This window comes from Oncorhynchus mykiss, chromosome 20, assembly GCF_057628025.1.
Source record: "Oncorhynchus mykiss isolate SJ-2025 chromosome 20, ASM5762802v1, whole genome shotgun sequence".
In the NCBI taxonomy this organism is placed as follows: domain Eukaryota; kingdom Metazoa; phylum Chordata; class Actinopteri; order Salmoniformes; family Salmonidae; genus Oncorhynchus; species Oncorhynchus mykiss.
Window position 1 is genome coordinate 50,620,618 of NC_143041.1, and position 19,149 is coordinate 50,639,766.

A 19,149-nucleotide genomic window follows, 5' to 3' on the forward strand; every position below is an offset into this window, starting at 1 on the left:
GATTACAGTATATATGGCCACTACAGATTACAGTATATATGGCCCCTACACCTGACAGTATATATGGCCACCACACCTGACAGTATATATGGCCACTACACCTGACAGTATATATGGCCACTACACCTGACAGTATATATGGCAACTACACCTGACAGTATATATGGCCACTACACCTGACAGTATATATGGCCACTACAGATTATAGTATATATGGCCACTACAGATTACAGTATATATGGCCACTACAGATTACAGTATATATGGCCACTACACCTGACAGTATATATGGCCACTACACCTGACAGTATATATGGCCACTACACCTGACAGTATATATGACCACTACACCTGATAGTATATATGGCCACTACACCTGACAGTATATATGGCCACTACAGATTATAGTATATATGGTCAATACAGATTACAGTATATATGGTCACAACAGATTACAGTATATATGGTTTCTACACCTGACAGTATATATGGTCACTACACCTGACAGTATATATAGTCACTACAGATTACAGTATATATGGTCACTACAGATTACAGTATATATGGCCACTACAGATTACAGTATATATGGTCACTACACCTGACAGTATATATAGTCACTACAGATTACAGTATATATGGTCACTACAGATTACAGTATATATGGCCACTACAGATTACAGTATATATGGTCACTACAGATTACAGTATATATGGTCACTACAGATTACAGTATATATGGCCTCTACACCTGACAGTATATATGACCACTACACCTGACAGTATATATGGCCTCTACACCTGACAGTATATATGGCCACTACACCTGACAGTATATATGGCAACTACACCTGACAGTATATATGGCCACTACACCTGACAGTATATATGGCCACTACACCACCTGACAGTATATATGGCCACTACACCTGATAGTATATATGGCCACTACAGATTACAGTATATATGGCCACTACAGATTACAGTATATATGGCCACTACAGATTACAGTATATATGGTCACTACAGATTACAGTATATATGGCCACTACAGATTACAGTATATATGGCCACTACACCTGACAGTATATATGGCCACTACACCTGACAGTATATATGGCCACTACACCTGATAGTATATATGGCAACTACACCTGACAGTATATATGGCCAATACAGATTACAGAATATATGGTCACTACACCTGACAGTATATATGGCCACTACAGACTACAGTATATATGGCCACTACAGACTACAGTATATATGGTCACTACAGATTACAGTATATATGGCCACCTCACCTGACAGTATATATGGTCACTACATCTGACAGTATATATGGTCACTACACCTGACAGTATATATGGGCACTAAACCTGACAGTATATATGGCCACTACACCTTACAGTATATATGGCCACTACAGATTACAGTATATAATGTCACTTCACCTGATAGTATATATGGCCACCTCACCTGACAGTATATATGGTCACTACATCTGACAGTATATATGGTCACTACACCTGACAGTATATATGGTCACTACACCTGACAGTATATATGGCCAATACAGATTACAGTATATAGGGCCACTACACCTGACAGTATATATGGCCAGTACACCTGACAGTATATGTGGCCACTACACCTCAAAGTATATATGGCCACTACACCTGACAGTATATATGGTCACTACACCTGACAGTATATATGGCCACTACAGATTACAGTATATATGGCCACTACACCTGACAGTATATATGGCCACTACACCTGACAGTATATATGGCCACTACACCTGACAGTATATATTGCCACTACACCTGAGAGTATATATGGCCACTACACCTGACAGCATATATGGCCACAACACCTGACAGTATATATGGCCACTACACCTGATAGTATACATGGCCACTACACCTGACAGTATATATGGCCACTACACCTGATAGTATATATGGTCACTACACCTGACAGTATATATGGTCACTACAGATTACAGTATATATGGCCCCTACACCTGACAGTATATATGGCCACTAAACCTGACAGTATATATGGCCACTACAACTGACAGTATATATAGCCACTACACCTGACAGTATATATGGCAACTACACCTGACAGTATATATGGCCACTACACCTGACAGTATATATGGCCACTACACCTGATAGTATATATGGCCACTACACCTGACAGTATATATGGCCACTACAGATTACAGTATATATGGCCACTAAAGATTACAGTATATATGGCCACTACAGATTACAGTCTATATGGTCACTACAGATTACAGTATATATGGTCACTATAGATTACAGTATATATGGCCCCTACACCTGACAGTATATATGGCCACTACACCTGACAGTATATATGGCCACTACACCTGACAGCATATATGGCCACTACACCTGACAGTATATATGGCAACTACACCTGACAGTATATATGGCCACTACACCTGACAGTATATATGAACACTACACCTGATAGTATATATGGCCACTACACCTGACAGTATATATGGCCACTACAGATTATAGTATATATGGCCACTACAGATTACAGTATATATGGCCACTACAGATTACAGTATATATGGCCACTACACCTGACAGTATATATGGCCACTACACCTGACAGTATATATGGCCACTACACCTGACAGTATATATGGCCACTACACCTGACAGTATATATGGTCAATACAGATTACAGTATATATGGTCACAACAGATTACAGTATATATGGTTTCTACACCTGACAGTATATATGGTCACTACACCTGACAGTATATATAGTCACTACAGATTACAGTATATATGGTCACTACAGATTACAGTATATATGGCCACTACAGATTACAGTATATATGGTCACTACAGATTACAGTATATATGGTCACTACAGATTACAGTATATATGGCCTCTACACCTGACAGTATATATGACCACTACACCTGACAGTATATATGGCCTCTACACCTGACAGTATATATGGCCACTACACCTGACAGTATATATGGCAACTACACCTGACAGTATATATGGCCACTACACCTGACAGTATATATGGCCACTACACCTGATAGTATATATGGCCACTACACCTGATAGTATATATGGCCACTACACCTGACAGTATATATGGCCACTACAGATTACAGTATATATGGCCACTACAGATTACAGTATATATGGTCACTACAGATTACAGTATATATGGCCACTACAGATTACAGTATATATGGCCACTACACCTGACAGTATATATGGCCACTACACCTGACAGTATATATGGCCACTACACCTGACAGTATATATGGCCACTACACCTGATAGTATATATGGTCACTACACCTGACAGTATATATGGTCACTACAGATTACAGTATATATGGCCCCTACACCTGCCAGTATATATGGCCACTACACCTGACAGTATATATGGCCACTACACCTGACAGTATATATGGCCACTACACCTGACAGTATATATGGCAACTACACCTGACAGTATATATGGCCACTACACCTGACAGTATATATGACCACTACACCTGATAGTATATATGGCCACTACACCTGATAGTATATATGGCCACTACACCTGACAGTATATATGGCCACTACAGATTACAGTATATATGGTCACTACAGATTACAGTATATATGGTCACTACAGATTACAGTATATATGGCCTCTACACCTGACAGTATATATGACCACTACACCTGACAGTATATATGGCCTCTACACCTGACAGTATATATGGCCACTACACCTGACAGTATATATGGCAACTACACCTGACAGTATATATGGTCACTACAGATTACAGTATATATGGCCACTACAGATTACAGTATATATGGTCACTACAGATTACAGTATATATGGCCACTACAGATTACAGTATATATGGCCACTACACCTGACAGTATATATGGCCACTACACCTGACAGTATATATGGCCACTACACCTGACAGTATATATGGCCACTACACCTGTTAGTATATATGGCCACTACACCTGTTAGTATATATGGTCACTACACCTGACAGTATATATGGCCCCTACAGATTACAGTATATATGGCCCCTACACCTGCCAGTATATATGGCCACTACACCTGACAGTATATATGGCCACTACACCTGACAGTATATATGGCCACTACACCTGACAGTATATATGGCAACTACACCTGACAGTATATATGGCCACTACACCTGACAGTATATATGACCACTACACCTGATAGTATATATGGCCACTACACCTGACAGTATATATGGCCACTACAGATTACAGTATATATGGCCACTACAGATTACAGTATATATGGCCACTACAGATTACAGTATATATGGCCACTACAGATTACAGTATATATGGCCACTACACCTGACAGTATATATGGCCACTACACCTGACAGTATATATGGTCAATACAGATTACAGTATATATGGTCACAACAGATTACAGTATATATGGCCACTACAGATTACAGTATATATGGCCACTACAGATTACAGTATATATGGCCACTACAGATTACAGTATATATGGTTTCTACACCTGACAGTATATGGTCACTACACCTGACAGTATATATAGTCACTACAGATTACAGTATATATGGTCACTACAGATTACAGTATATATGGCCACTACAGATTACAGTATATATGGTCACTACAGATTACAGTATATATGGCCACTACAGATTACAGTATATATGGCCACTACACCTGACAGTACATATGGCCACTACACCTGACAGTACATATGGTCACTACACCTGACCGTATATATGGCCTCTACACCTGACAGTATATATGACCACTACACCTGACAGTATATATGGCCTCTACACCTGACAGTATAAATGGCCACTACACCTGACGGTATATATGGTCACTACAGATTACAGTATATATGGCCACTACACCTGACAGTATATGTGGCCACTACACCTGACAGTATATGTGGCCACTACACCTGACACTATATATGGTCACTACACCTGATAGTATATATGGCCACTACAGATTACAGTATATATGGTCACTACAGATTACAGTATATGGCCACTACACCTGACAGTATATATGGCCACTACACCTGACAGTATATATGGCCACTACACCTGACAGTATATATGGCCACTACACCTGATAGTATATATGGCCACTACACCTGACAGTATATATGGTCACTACACCTGACAGTATATATGGCCACTACACCTGACAGTATATATGGCCACTACACCTGACAGTATATATGGTCACTACAGATTACAGTATATATGGTCACTACAGATTACAGTATATATGGTTACTACAGATTACAGTATATATGGTCAGTACAGATTACAGTATATATGGTCACTACAGATTACAGTATATATGGTCACTACACCTGACAGTATATATGGTCATTACACCTGACAGTATATATAGTCACTACAGATTACAGTATATATGGTCACTACAGATTACAGTATATATGGTCACTACAGATTACAGTATATATGGTCACTACAGATTACAGTATATATGGTCACTACAGATTACATTATATATGGTCACTACAGATTACAGTATATATGGTCACTACAGATTACAGTATATATGGCCACTACACCTGACAGTACATATGGTCACTACACCTGACCGTATATATGGCCTCTACACCTGACAGTATATATGGTCACTACAGATTACAGTATATATGGCCTCTACACTTGACAGTATATATGGTCACTACAGATTACAGTATATATGGTCACTACACCTGACAGTATATACGGTCACTACACCTGACAGTATACATGGTCACTACAGATTACAGTATATATGGCCACTACAGATTACAGTATATATGGTCACTACAGATTACAGTATATATGGCCACTACAGATTACAGTATATATGGCCACTACACCTGACAGTATATATGGTCACTACAGATTACAGTATATATGGCCACTACAGATTACAGTATATCTGGCCACTACACCTGACAGTATATATGGCCACTACACCTGACAGTATATATGGCCACTACACCTGACAGTATATATGCACAATACACCTGACAGTATATATGGTCACTACAGATTACAGTATATATGGCCACTGCACATGATAGTATATGGCCATTTTTGGCTCTTAATTGAGGTGGCAAGCTGCTGTCTACTCAGCACTCACCACAGAAGAAGCAGTCCACTCCTCGCTGACTGGTGTAGTTCCATTGGGTGTCCAGTCTTGCTGTAGCGCCAAGGCAAGATGGGCATATTGCCATGTAAAGCGCACCCTCTTCAGGACATAATATTGAAATGCAAAAATAAAAGTCCAAGGAACCGTAATGCAACAGTCAGCTACTTTAGGAGTAGCTATAGTCTGAAAGGGAAGTCACAAACAGACTGGCCCCGTCAGCTACTTTAGGAGTAGCTATAGTCTGAAAGGGAAGTCACAAACAGACTGGCCCCGTCAGCTACTCTAGGAGTAGCTATAGTCTGAAAGGGAAGTCACAAACAGACTGGCCCAGTCAGCTACTCTAGGAGTAGCTATAGTCTGAAAGGGAAGTCACAAACAGACTGGCCCAGTCAGCTACTCTAGGAGTAGCTATAGTCTGAAAGGGAAGTCACAAACAGACTGGCCCAGTCAGCTACTCTAGGAGTAGCTATAGTCTGAAAGGGAAGTCACAAACAGACTGGCCCAGTCAGCTACTCTAGGAGTAGCTAAAGTCTGAAACGGAAGTCACAAACAGACTGGCCCAGTCAGCTACTCTAGGAGTAGCTATAGTCTGAAACGGAAGTCACAAACAGACTGGCCCAGTCAGCTACTCTAGGAGTAGCTAAAGTCTGAAACGGAAGTCACAAACAGACTGGCCCAGTCAGCTACTCTAGGAGTAGCTATAGTCTGAAAGGGAAGTCACAAACAGACTGGCCCAGTCAGCTACTCTAGGAGTAGCTATAGTCTGAAAGGGAAGTCAAACAGACTGGCCCAGTCAGCTACTCTAGGAGTAGCTATAGTCTGAAAGGGAAGTCACAAACAGACTGGCCCAGTCAGCTACTCTAGGAGTAGCTATAGTCTGAAACGGAAGTCACAAACAGACTGGCCCAGTCAGCTACTCTAGGAGTAGCTATAGTCTGAAAGGGAAGTCAAACAGATTGGCCCAGTCAGCTACTATAGGAGTAGCTAAAGTCTGAAACGGAAGTCACAAACAGACTGGCCCAGTCAGCTACTCTAGGAGTAGCTATAGTCTGAAAGGGAAGTCACAAACAGACTGGCCCAGTCAGCTACTCTAGGAGTAGCTATAGTCTGAAACGGAAGTCACAAACAGACTGGCCCAGTCAGCTACTCTAGGAGTAGCTATAGTCTGAAAGGGAAGTCAAACAGATTGGCCCAGTCAGCTACTATAGGAGTAGCTAAAGTCTGAAACGGAAGTCACAAACAGACTGGCCCAGTCAGCTACTCTAGGAGTAGCTATAGTCTGAAACGGAAGTCACAAACAGACTGGCCCAGTCAGCTACTCTAGGAGTAGCTAAAGTCTGAAACGGAAGTCACAAACAGACTGGCCCAGTCAGCTACTCTAGGAGTAGCTATAGTCTGAAAGGGAAGTCACAAACAGACTGGCCCAGTCAGCTACTCTAGGAGTAGCTAAAGTCTGAAACGGAAGTCACAAACAGACTGGCCCAGTCAGCTACTCTAGGAGTAGCTATAGTCTGAAAGGGAAGTCACAAACAGACTGGCCCAGTCAGCTACTCTAGGAGTAGCTATAGTCTGAAACGGAAGTCACAAACAGACTGGCCCAGTCAGCTACTCTAGGAGTAGCTATAGTCTGAAACGGAAGTCACAAACAGACTGGCCCAGTCAGCTACTCTAGGAGTAGCTATAGTCTGAAAGGGAAGTCACAAACAGACTGGCCCAGTCAGCTACTCTATGAGTAGCTATAGTCTGAAAGGGAAGTCACAAACAGACTGGCCCAGTCAGCTACTCTAGGAGTAGCTATAGTCTGAAACGGAAGTCACAAACAGACTGGCCCAGTCAGCTACTCTAGGAGTAGCTATAGTCTGACAGGGAAGTCACAAACAGACTAGCCCAGTCAGCTACTCTAGGAGTAGCTAAAGTCTGAAACGGAAGTCACAAACAGACTGGCCCAGTCAGCTACTCTAGGAGTAGCTAAAGTCTGAAACGGAAGTCACAAACAGACTGGCCCAGTCAGCTACTCTAGGAGTAGCTATAGTCTGAAAGGGAAGTCAAACAGACTGGCCCAGTCAGCTACTCTAGGAGTAGCTAAAGTCTGAAAGGGAAGTCACAAACAGACTGGCCCAGTCAGCTACTCTAGGAGTAGCTATAGTCTGAAAGGGAAGTCAAACAGACTGGCCCAGTCAGCTACTCTAGGAGTAGCTATAGTCTGAAAGGGAAGTCACAAACAGACTGGCCCAGTCAGCTACTCTAGGAGTAGCTATAGTCTGAAAGGGAAGTCACAAACAGACTGGCATTTATATATTTTCAACACCTAATTGACGTGTGGGTGGAGTTTATGTTGAACGTATAAGACCTGCAGGTCACATCCTACATATTCCTTTATATTCCTGTCGGGATGTCAGGTAGGATGATCATTTGGCCGATATTAACTGTGGGTAGTTGTCTGTGAAGATGGACTGGGTGAGGCCCAGTCACAGGACCTGTGAGGGTGACCTCAGGTTACCAAGAGGTCAGTTAGAGTGTAGTTCATAGACTAGGGCTATGAAGTGTTGGCTGTCAGGGACGTATTATAGCAGCAGTACACAGCCACATACAGCTGAAGGTGATCCTTGGGCTTTAGTTGCACATCCGCCCTGGTCATCGCCATGGTCACCATACACAACCGCCCTGGTCACCATACACAATCACCCAGGTCACCACCCTGGTCACCATACACCACCACCCTGGTCACCGCCATGGTCACCATACACAACCACCCATGTCACCATACACAACCACCCTGGTCACCATACACAACCACCCTGGCCACCACCCTGGTCACCACCCTGGTCACCATACAGAACCGCCCTGGTCACCACCCTGGTCACCATACACAACCACCCTGGTCACCATACAGAACCGCCCTGGTCACCACCCTGGTCACCATACACAACCACCCTGGTCACCATACACAACCACCCTGGTCCCCATACACAACCACCCTGGTCCCCATACACAACCACCCTGGTCACCACCCTGGTCACCATGCACAACCACCCTGGTCACCATACACAACCGCCCTGGTCACCATACACAACCGCCCTGGTCACCATACACAACCGCCCTGGTCACCACCAGCTTCGTTGCCTTATGAGCAGTCAGGTTGTTGGTTCATTGTAGTGACAACCTGCCTTATGAGCTGTCAGGTTGTTGCTTCATTATAGTGACAACCTGCCTTATGAGCTGTCAGGTTGTTGGTTCGTTATAGTGACAACCTGCCTAATGAGCTGTCAGGGTGTTGGTTCGTTGTAGTGACAAACTGCCTTATGAGCTGTCAAGTTGTTGGTTCGTTGTAGTGACAACCTGCCTTATGAGCTGTCAGGTTGTTGGTTCGTTCTAGTGACAACCTGCCTTATGAGCTGTCAGGTTGTTGGTTCATTATAGTGACAACCTGCCTTATGAGCTGTCAGGTTGTTGGTTCGTTCTAGTGACAATCTGCCTTTGAAGCTGTCAGGTTGTTGGTTCGTTCTAGTGACAACCTGCCTTATGAGCTGTCAGGTTGTTGGTTCGTTCTAGTGACAACCTGCCTTATGAGCTGTCAGGTTGTTGGTTCGTTCTAGTGACAACCTGCCTTATGAGCTGTCAGGTTGTTGGTTCATTATAGTGACAACCTGCCTTATGAGCTGTCAGGTTGTTGGTTCGTTGTAGTGACAACCTGCCTTATGAGCTGTCAGGTTGGATAAAGCACGGCTAAATACGGCTGCTAGAATCCTGACTAGAACCAAAAAATTTGATCATATTACTCCAGTGCTAGCCTCCCTACACTGGCTTCCTGTCAAAGCAAGGGCTGATTTCAAGGTTTTACTGCTAACCTACAAAGCATTACATGGGCTTGCTCCTACCTATCTCTCTGATTTGGTCCTGCCGTACATACCTACACGTACGCTACGGTCACAAGACGCAGGCCTCCTAATTGTCCCTAGAATTTCTATGCAAACAGCTGGAGGCAGGGCTTTCTCCTATAGAGCTCCATTTTTATGGAACGGTCTGCCTACCCATGTAAGAGACGCAAACTCGGTCTCAACCTTTAAGTCTTTACTGAAGACCCATGTCTTCAGTGGGTCATATGATTGAGTGTAGTCTGGCCCAGGAGTGTGAAGGTGAACGGAAAGGCTCTGGAGCAACGAACCGCCCTTGCTGAACACCTGCCTTATATTCTTGTCGTCATGTGTGGTAGCATCCTCCCCATACACCATAATGTCACCAAGTGAACATGTACAGCAGAGCAGACAGACAGGATGGTGGACATGATTGTCTGGAAGAAGCAATGTGTCAGCTCAACCAGAACAGGATAAGAGCACCAGAACATCCCAATGTGTCAGCTCAACCAGAACAGGATAAGAGCACCAGAACATCCCAATGTGTCAGCTCAACCAGAACAGGATAAGAGCACCAACACATCCCAATGTGTCAGCTCAACCAGAACAGGATAAGAGCACCAGAACATCACAATGTGTCAGCTCAACCAGAACAGGATAAGAGCACCAGAACATCCCAATGTGTCAGCTCAACCAGAACAGGATAAGAGCACCAGAACATCCCAATGTGCATCACAAATGCAGTGAGCCAGAAGAAGGTGATGTTTGAGTCAGGCAGACATATTGGACCATACAGCACTGAACAAGAGCAATTTGAAATGCTTTGTGTTCCTAGCTCCAACAGTGCAGTAGTATCTAATCAGCTATTGAACAGCTACCAATATTCAAGTGTACATTCACCATAAAAATTCATAGTTGATATTTCAACCTATTGTACGTATTTACAGGTCTATATTTCCTCAACACATGAAGATATCCTAATGCTGTTTGTTTATGTAGGGCAGACAATTGACTACTTGTATTTCCACATTTTAGCAATATCAGAGCTTGCAATATTGGGTTACCTGAGCTCAACAATCCCCCCCCCCCCCTATATGGGAGACCTTAGAGATATGGAAAGACATGGTTGTGTTTTGTTATACCCCGGGTAGGGGTATCTAAAAAACTAAAGCCATTTTTGAGGATTAGCCACCAGCCAACCAGAAGGATTCCCAATTAACTCCAGATTCCAGCCCTAGCCGGCTCTATTCCCTGGAATGTCTACCTCCCAGGATCGGGGTATAACTATTCCGTCTGCAGGCATCTCATTCCTTCATCCAAGTATTTTCCAAGTAACATTTAGCCCAGCACTGGTATTACTAAGTAGGGCTGGGAATTGCCAGGGAACCTCATGATACAGTCACCATACTTAGGTGCCGATACATACTGTGATTCTTACCATTATATATATGTACTGCGATTCAATACGGCAATTTTATTGTGATTTGATGAATCACTATATGGTGTGTCTGCAGCAGAAAGAGGACAGAGAGCAGTGAAAACGAGTTCGGATCAGTCATGGAAATATAACAACATGTTGGCTCACTATTTAAAAAGAAAATGGAGAACTAGCTATAGGATGCCGAAGATACAGCCGACTAGCACTCCCTAATGCTACCTAACAACAACAAGCTATAGGATGCCGAAGATACAGCCGACTAGTGCTCCCTAATGCTACCTGACGCTACCTAACAACAACAAGCTATAGGATGCCAAAGATACAGCCGACTAGCGCTCAATAATGCTACCTGGCGCTACCTAACAACAACAACAAGCTATAGGATGCCGCAGATACAGCAGACTAGCGCTCCCTAATGCTACCTGACGCTACCTAACAACAACAAGCTATAGGATATCGAAGATACAGCTAACCAGCTCTATAATGCTACCTGGCGCTACCTAACAACAACAACAACAACAACAACAAGGCTATAGGATGCCGAAGATACAGCCAACTTGTGCTCAATAATGCTACCTGGCGCTACCTGACGCTACCTAACAACAACAACAAAAAACCCTATCCTCAGCCCAGTGTGAACAGTTTACAACAGACAGGCAGGTGGGTCATGAGGCCAGATACTCACGCTGGATTGGACCTGCGTCCCCGGTTCCCCTTCTTGCCGATGACAGGAGTGCCGAAGTGCTCAGGGTTGGTGAGAGGGAGGCGATCTAGTGTCTGGAACAGAGACCAACAGCAAACAGCAGGTTAGAGATGGGGGACAGGTTAGAGCTGGGAGACAGGTTAGAGAGAGCTGGGAGACAGGTTAGAGAGAGCTGGGAGACAGGTTAGAGAGAGCTGGGAGACAGGTTAGAGAGAGCTGGGAGACAGGTTAGAGAGAGCTGGGAGACAGGTTAGAGAGAGCTGGGAGACAGGTTAGAGAGAGCTGGGGGACAGGTTAGAGAGAGCTGGGGGACAGGTTAGAGAGAGCTGGGGGACAGGTTAGAGAGAGCTGGCGGACAGGTTAGAGAGAGCTGGGGGACAGGTTAGAGAGAGCTGGGGGACAGGTTAGAGAGAGCTGGGGGACAGGTTAGAGAGAGCTGGGGGACAGGTTAGAGAGAGCTGGGGGACAGGTTAGAGAGAGCTGGGGGACAGGTTAGAGCTAGGTGACAGGTTAGAGCTAGGGGACAGGTTAGGGCTGGGGACAGGTTAGAGCTGGGGGACAGGTTAGAGCTGGGGGACAGGTTAGAGCTAGGGGACAGGTTAGAGCTAGGGGACAGGTTAGAGAGAGCTGGGGGACAGGTTAGAGAGAGCTGGGAGACAGGTTAGAGAGAGCTGGGAGACAGGTTAGAGAGAGCTGGGAGACAGGTTAGAGAGAGCTGGGGGACAGGTTAGAGCTGTGGGACAGGTTATAGCTGGGGGACAGGTTAGAGAGAGCTGTGGGACAGGTTAGAGCTGTGGGACAGGTTAGAGCTGTGGGACAGGTTAGAGCTGTGGGACAGGTTAGAGAGAGCTGGGGGACAGGTTAGAGAGAGCTGGGGGACAGGTTAGAGAGAGCTGGGGGACAGGTTAGAGAGAGCTGGGGGACAGGTTAGAGAGAGCTGGGGGACAGGTTAGAGAGAGCTGGGGGACAGGTTAGAGAGAGCTGGGAGACAGGTTAGAGAGAGCTGGGAGACAGGTTAGAGAGAGCTGGGAGACAGGTTAGAGAGAGCTGGGAGACAGGTTAGAGAGAGCTGGGAGACAGGTTAGAGAGAGCTGGGAGACAGGTTAGAGAGAGCTGGGAGACAGGTTAGAGAGAGCTGGGAGACAGGTTAGAGAGAGCTGGGAGACAGGTTAGAGAGAGCTGGGAGACAGGTTAGAGAGAGCTGGGAGACAGGTTAGAGAGAGCTGGGAGACAGGTTAGAGAGAGCTGGGAGACAGGTTAGAGAGAGCTGGGAGACAGGTTAGAGAGAGATGGGGGACAGGTTAGAGAGAGATGGGGGACAGGTTAGAGAGAGCTGGGGGACAGGTTAGAGAGAGCTGGGGGACAGGGGGACAGGTTAGAGAGAGCTGGGGGACAGGTTATAGAGAGCTGGGGTACAGGTTATAGAAAGCTGGGGTACAGGTTAGAGAGAGCTGGGGGACAGGTTAGAGAGAGCTGGGGGACAGGTTAGAGAGAGCTGGGGGACAGGTTAGAAAGAGCTGGGCGACAGCTTAGAGCTGGGAGACAGGTTAGAGAGAGCTGGGGGACAGGTTAGAGAGAGCTGGGGGACAGGTTAGAGAGAGCTGGGGGACAGGTTAGAGAGAGCTGGGGGACAGGTTAGAGAGAGCTGGGGGACAGGTTAGGGGACAGGTTAGAGAGAGCTGGGGGACAGGTTAGAGAGAGCTGGGGGACAGGTTAGAGAGAGCTGGGGGACAGGTTAGAGCTGGGGGACAGGTTAGAGCTGGGGGACAGGTTAGAGCTGGGGGACAGGTTAAGGTTGGGGGACAGGTTAGAGAGAGCTGGGGGACAGGTTAGAGAGAGCTGGGGGACAGGTTAGAGAGAGCTGGGAGACAGGTTAGAGAGAGCTGGGAGACAGGTTAGAGCTGGGGGACAGGTTAGAGCTGGAGGACAGGTTAGCTGTGGGAGAGGTTAGAGAGAGCTGTGGGACAAGTTAGAGAGAGCTGTGGGACAGGTTAGAGCTGTGGGACAGGTTAGAGCTGTGGGAAAGGTTAGAGCTGTGGGAAAGGTTAGAGCTGTGGGACAGGTTAGAGCTGTGGGACAGGTTAGAACTGGGGGACAGGTTAAGGTTGGGGGACTGGTTAGAGAGAGCTGGGGGACAGGTTAGGGGACAGGTTAGAGAGAGCTGGGGGACAGGTTAGAGAGAGCTGGGGGACAGGTTAGAGCTGTGGGACAAGTTAGAGAGAGCTGTGGGACAGGTTAGAGCTGTGGGAAAGGTTAGAGCTGTGGGAAAGGTTAGAGCTGTGGGACAGGTTAGAGCTGTGGGACAGGTTAGAACTGGGGGACAGGTTAAGGTTGGGGGACAGGTTAGAGCTGGAGGACAGGTTAGCTGTGGGAGAGGTTAGAGAGAGCTATGGGACAAGTTAGAGCTGTGGGACAGGTTAGAGCTGTGGGACAGGTTAGAGCTGTGGGACAGGTTAGAGCTGGGGGACAGGTTAAGGTTGGGGGACAGGTTAGAGAGAGCTGGGGGACAGGTTAGAGAGAGCTGGGAGACAGGTTAGAGAGAGCTGGGAGACAGGTTAGAGAGAGCTATGGGACAAGTTAGAGCTGTGGGACAGGTTAGAGCTGTGGGACAGGTTAGAGCTGTGTGACAGGTTAGAGCTGGGGGACAGGTTAAGGTTGGGGGACAGGTTAGAGAGAGCTGGGGGACAGGTTAGAGAGAGCTGGGGGACAGGTTAGAGAGAGCTGGGAGACAGGTTAGAGAGAGCTGGGAGACAGGTTAGAGAGAGCTGGGAGACAGGTTAGAGAGAGCTGGGAGACAGGTTAGAGAGAGCTGGGAGACAGGTTAGAGCTGGGGGACAGGTTAGAGCTGGAGGACAGGTTAGCTGTGGGAGAGGTTAGAGAGAGCTATGGGACAAGTTAGAGCTGTGGGACAGGTTAGAGCTGTGTGACAGGTTAGAGCTGGGGGACAGGTTAAGGTTGGGGGACAGGTTAGAGAGAGCTGGGGGACAGGTTAGAGAGAGCTGGGGGACAGGTTAGAGAGAGCTGGGAGACAGGTTAGAGAGAGCTTGGAGACAGGTTAGAGAGAGCTGGGAGACAGGTTAGAGAGAGCTGGGAGACAGGTTAGAGAGAGCTGGGAGACAGGTTAGAGCTGGGGGACTGGTTAGAGAGAGCTGGGGGACAGGTTAGGGGACAGGTTAGAGAGAGCTGGGGGACAGGTTAGAGAGAGCTGGGGGACAGGTTAGAGCTGTGGGACAAGTTAGAGAGAGCTGTGGGACAGGTTAGAGCTGTGGGAAAGGTTAGAGCTGTGGGAAAGGTTAGAGCTGTGGGACAGGTTAGAGCTGTGGGACAGGTTAGAACTGGGGGACAGGTTAGAACTGGGGGACAGGTTAAGGTTGGGGGACAGGTTAGAGCTGGAGGACAGGTTAGCTGTGGGAGAGGTTAGAGAGAGCTATGGGACAAGTTAGAGCTGTGGGACAGGTTAGAGCTGTGGGACAGGTTAGAGCTGTGTGACAGGTTAGAGCTGGGGGACAGGTTAAGGTTGGGGGACAGGTTAGAGAGAGCTGGGGGACAGGTTAGAGAGAGCTGGGAGACAGGTTAGAGAGAGCTGGGAGACAGGTTAGAGAGAGCTGGGAGACAGGTTAGAGAGAGCTGGGAGACAGGTTAGAGAGAGCTGGGAGACAGGTTAGAGAGAGCTGGGAGACAGGTTAGAGAGAGATGGGGGACAGGTTAGAGAGAGATGGGGGACAGGTTAGAGAGGGCTGGGAGACAGGTTAGAGAGAGCTGGGGGACAGGTTAGAGAGAGCTGGGGGACAGGTTAGAGAGAGCTGGGGGACAGGTTAGAGAGAGCTGGGGGACAGGTTAGAGAGAGCTGGGGGACAGGTTAGAGAGAGCTGGGGTACAGGTTATAGAAAGCTGGGGTACAGGTTAGAGAGAGCTGGGGTACAGGTTAGAGAGAGCTGGGGGACAGGTTAGAGAGAGCTGGGGGACAGGTTAGAGAGAGCTGGGGGACAGGTTAGAAAGAGATGGGAGACAGCTTAGAGCTGGGAGACAGGTTAGAGAGAGCTGGGGGACAGGTTAGAGCTGGGGGACAGGTTAGAGCTGGGGGACAGGTTAGAGAGAGCTGGGGGACAGGTTAGAGAGAGCTGGGGGACAGGTTAGAGAGAGCTGGGGACAGGTTAGAGAGAGCTGGGAGACAGGTTAGAGCTGGGGGACAGGTTAGAGAGAGCTGGGGGACAGGTTAGGGGACAGGTTAGAGAGAGCTGGGGGACAGGTTAGAGCTGTGGGACAGGTTAGAGCTGTGGGACAGGTTAGAGCTGTGGGACAGGTTAGAGCTGGGGGACAGGTTAGAGCTGGAGGACAGGTTAGAGCTGGAGGACAGGTTAGCGAGAGCTGTGGGACAAGTTAGAGAGAGCTGTGGGACAGGTTAGAGCTGTGGGAAAGGTTAGAGCTGTGGGAAAGGTTAGAGCTGTGGGACAGGTTAGAACTGGGGGACAGGTTAGAACTGGGGGACAAGTTAGAGCTGGTAGACAGGTTAGAGAGAGCTGGGGGACAGGTTAGAGCTGGGGGACAGGTTAGAGCTGGAGGACAGGTTAGCTGTGGGAGAGGTTAGAGATAGCTATGGGACAAGTTAGAGCTGTGGGACAGGTTAGAGCTGTGGGACAGGTTAGAGGTGTGACAGGTTAGAGCTGGGGGACAGGTTAAGGTTGGGGGACAGGTTAGAGCTGGGAGACAGGTTAGAGAGAGCTGGGGGACAGGTTAGAGAGAGCTGGGAGACAGGTTAGAGAGAGCTAGGGGACAGGTTAGAGAGAGCTGGGGGACAGGTTAGAGAGAGCTGGGGGACAGGTTATGTAGAGCTGGGGGACAGGTTAGAGAGAGCTGGGGGACAGGTTAGAGCTGGGAGACAGGTTAGAGAGAGCTGGGGGACAGGTTAGAGCTGGGGGACAGGTTAGAGCTGTGGGACAGGTTAGAGCTGGGGGACAGGTTAGAGAGAGCTGGGAGACAGGTTAGAGCTGGGGGACAGGTTAGAGAGAGCTGGGGGACAGGTTAGAGAGAGCTGGGGGACAGGTTAGAGAGAGCTGGGGGACAGGTTAGAGAGAGCTGGGGGACAGGTTAGAGAGAGCTGGGGGACAGGTTAGAGAGAGCTTGGGGACAGGTTAGAGAGAGCTGGGGGACAGGTTAGAGAGAGCTAGGGGACAGGTTAGAGAGAGCTGGGAGACGGGTTAGAGAGAGCTGGGGGACAGGTTAGAGAGAGCTGTGGGACAGGTTAGAGCTGTGGGAAAGGTTAGAGCTGTGGGAAAGGTTAGAGCTGTGGGACAGGTTAGAGCTGTGGGACAGGTTAGAACTGGGGGACAGGTTAAGGTTGGGGGACTGGTTAGAGAGAGCTGGGGGACAGGTTAGGGGACAGGTTAGAGAGAGCTGGGGGACAGGTTAGAGAGAGCTGGGGGACAGGTTAGAGCTGTGGGACAAGTTAGAGAGAGCTGTGGGACAGGTTAGAGCTGTGGGAAAGGTTAGAGCTGTGGGAAAGGTTAGAGCTGTGGGACAGGTTAGAGCTGTGGGACAGGTTAGAACTGGGGGACAGGTTAAGGTTGGGGGACAGGTTAGAGCTGGAGGACAGGTTAGCTGTGGGAGAGGTTAGAGAGAGCTATGGGACAAGTTAGAGCTGTGGGACAGGTTAGAGCTGTGGGACAGGTTAGAGCTGTGGGACAGGTTAGAGCTGGGGGACAGGTTAAGGTTGGGGGACAGGTTAGAGAGAGCTGGGGGACAGGTTAGAGAGAGCTGGGAGACAGGTTAGAGAGAGCTGGGAGACAGGTTAGAGAGAGCTATGGGACAAGTTAGAGCTGTGGGACAGGTTAGAGCTGTGGGACAGGTTAGAGCTGTGTGACAGGTTAGAGCTGGGGGACAGGTTAAGGTTGGGGGACAGGTTAGAGAGAGCTGGGGGACAGGTTAGAGAGAGCTGGGAGACAGGTTAGAGAGAGCTGGGAGACAGGTTAGAGAGAGCTGGGAGACAGGTTAGAGAGAGCTGGGAGACAGGTTAGAGAGAGCTGGGAGACAGGTTAGAGAGAGCTGGGAGACAGGTTAGAGAGAGATGGGGGACAGGTTAGAGAGAGATGGGGGACAGGTTAGAGAGGGCTGGGAGACAGGTTAGAGAGAGCTGGGGGACAGGTTAGAGAGAGCTGGGGGACAGGTTAGAGAGAGCTGGGGGACAGGTTAGAGAGAGCTGGGGAACAGGTTAGAGAGAGCTGGGGGACAGGTTAGAGAGAGCTGGGGTACAGGTTATAGAAAGCTGGGGTACAGGTTAGAGAGAGCTGGGGTACAGGTTAGAGAGAGCTGGGGGACAGGTTAGAGAGAGCTGGGGGACAGGTTAGAGAGAGCTGGGGGACAGGTTAGAAAGAGATGGGAGACAGCTTAGAGCTGGGAGACAGGTTAGAGAGAGCTGGGGGACAGGTTAGAGCTGGGGGACAGGTTAGAGCTGGGGGACAGGTTAGAGAGAGCTGGGGGACAGGTTAGAGAGAGCTGGGGGACAGGTTAGAGAGAGCTGGGGACAGGTTAGAGAGAGCTGGGAGACAGGTTAGAGCTGGGGGACAGGTTAGAGAGAGCTGGGGGACAGGTTAGAGAGAGCTGGGGGACAGGTTAGAGCTGTGGGACAGGTTAGAGCTGTGGGACAGGTTAGAGCTGTGGGACAGGTTAGAGCTGGGGGACAGGTTAGAGCTGGAGGACAGGTTAGAGCTGGAGGACAGGTTAGCGAGAGCTGTGGGACAAGTTAGAGAGAGCTGTGGGACAGGTTAGAGCTGTGGGAAAGGTTAGAGCTGTGGGAAAGGTTAGAGCTGTGGGACAGGTTAGAACTGGGGGACAGGTTAGAACTGGGGGACAGGTTAGAGCTGGTAGACAGGTTAGAGAGAGCTGGGGGACAGGTTAGAGCTGGGGG

At 47.8% G+C, this 19,149-nt stretch overlaps 1 protein-coding gene across 4 annotated transcripts in view; it reads right to left on the minus strand.

Moving 5' to 3' along the window:
* Window positions 1-19,149, minus strand: part of LOC110499571 (AT-rich interaction domain 4B) — a 175,863-nt gene that overhangs the window by 112,915 nt on the left and 43,799 nt on the right. For 2 of the 4 annotated variants that reach the window (XM_090211960.1, XM_090211962.1), the window contains exons 7-8: window positions 12,228-12,319; window positions 6,242-6,349 (exon numbers count right to left, since the gene is read on the minus strand). In XM_090211960.1, the coding sequence (XP_090068086.1) occupies window positions 6,242-6,349; window positions 12,228-12,319 (200 nt within the window). The remainder of the gene's footprint in view (window positions 1-6,241; window positions 6,350-12,227; window positions 12,320-19,149) is intronic. The other 2 variants (XM_090211963.1, XM_090211961.1) reach the window with 1 other exon arrangement.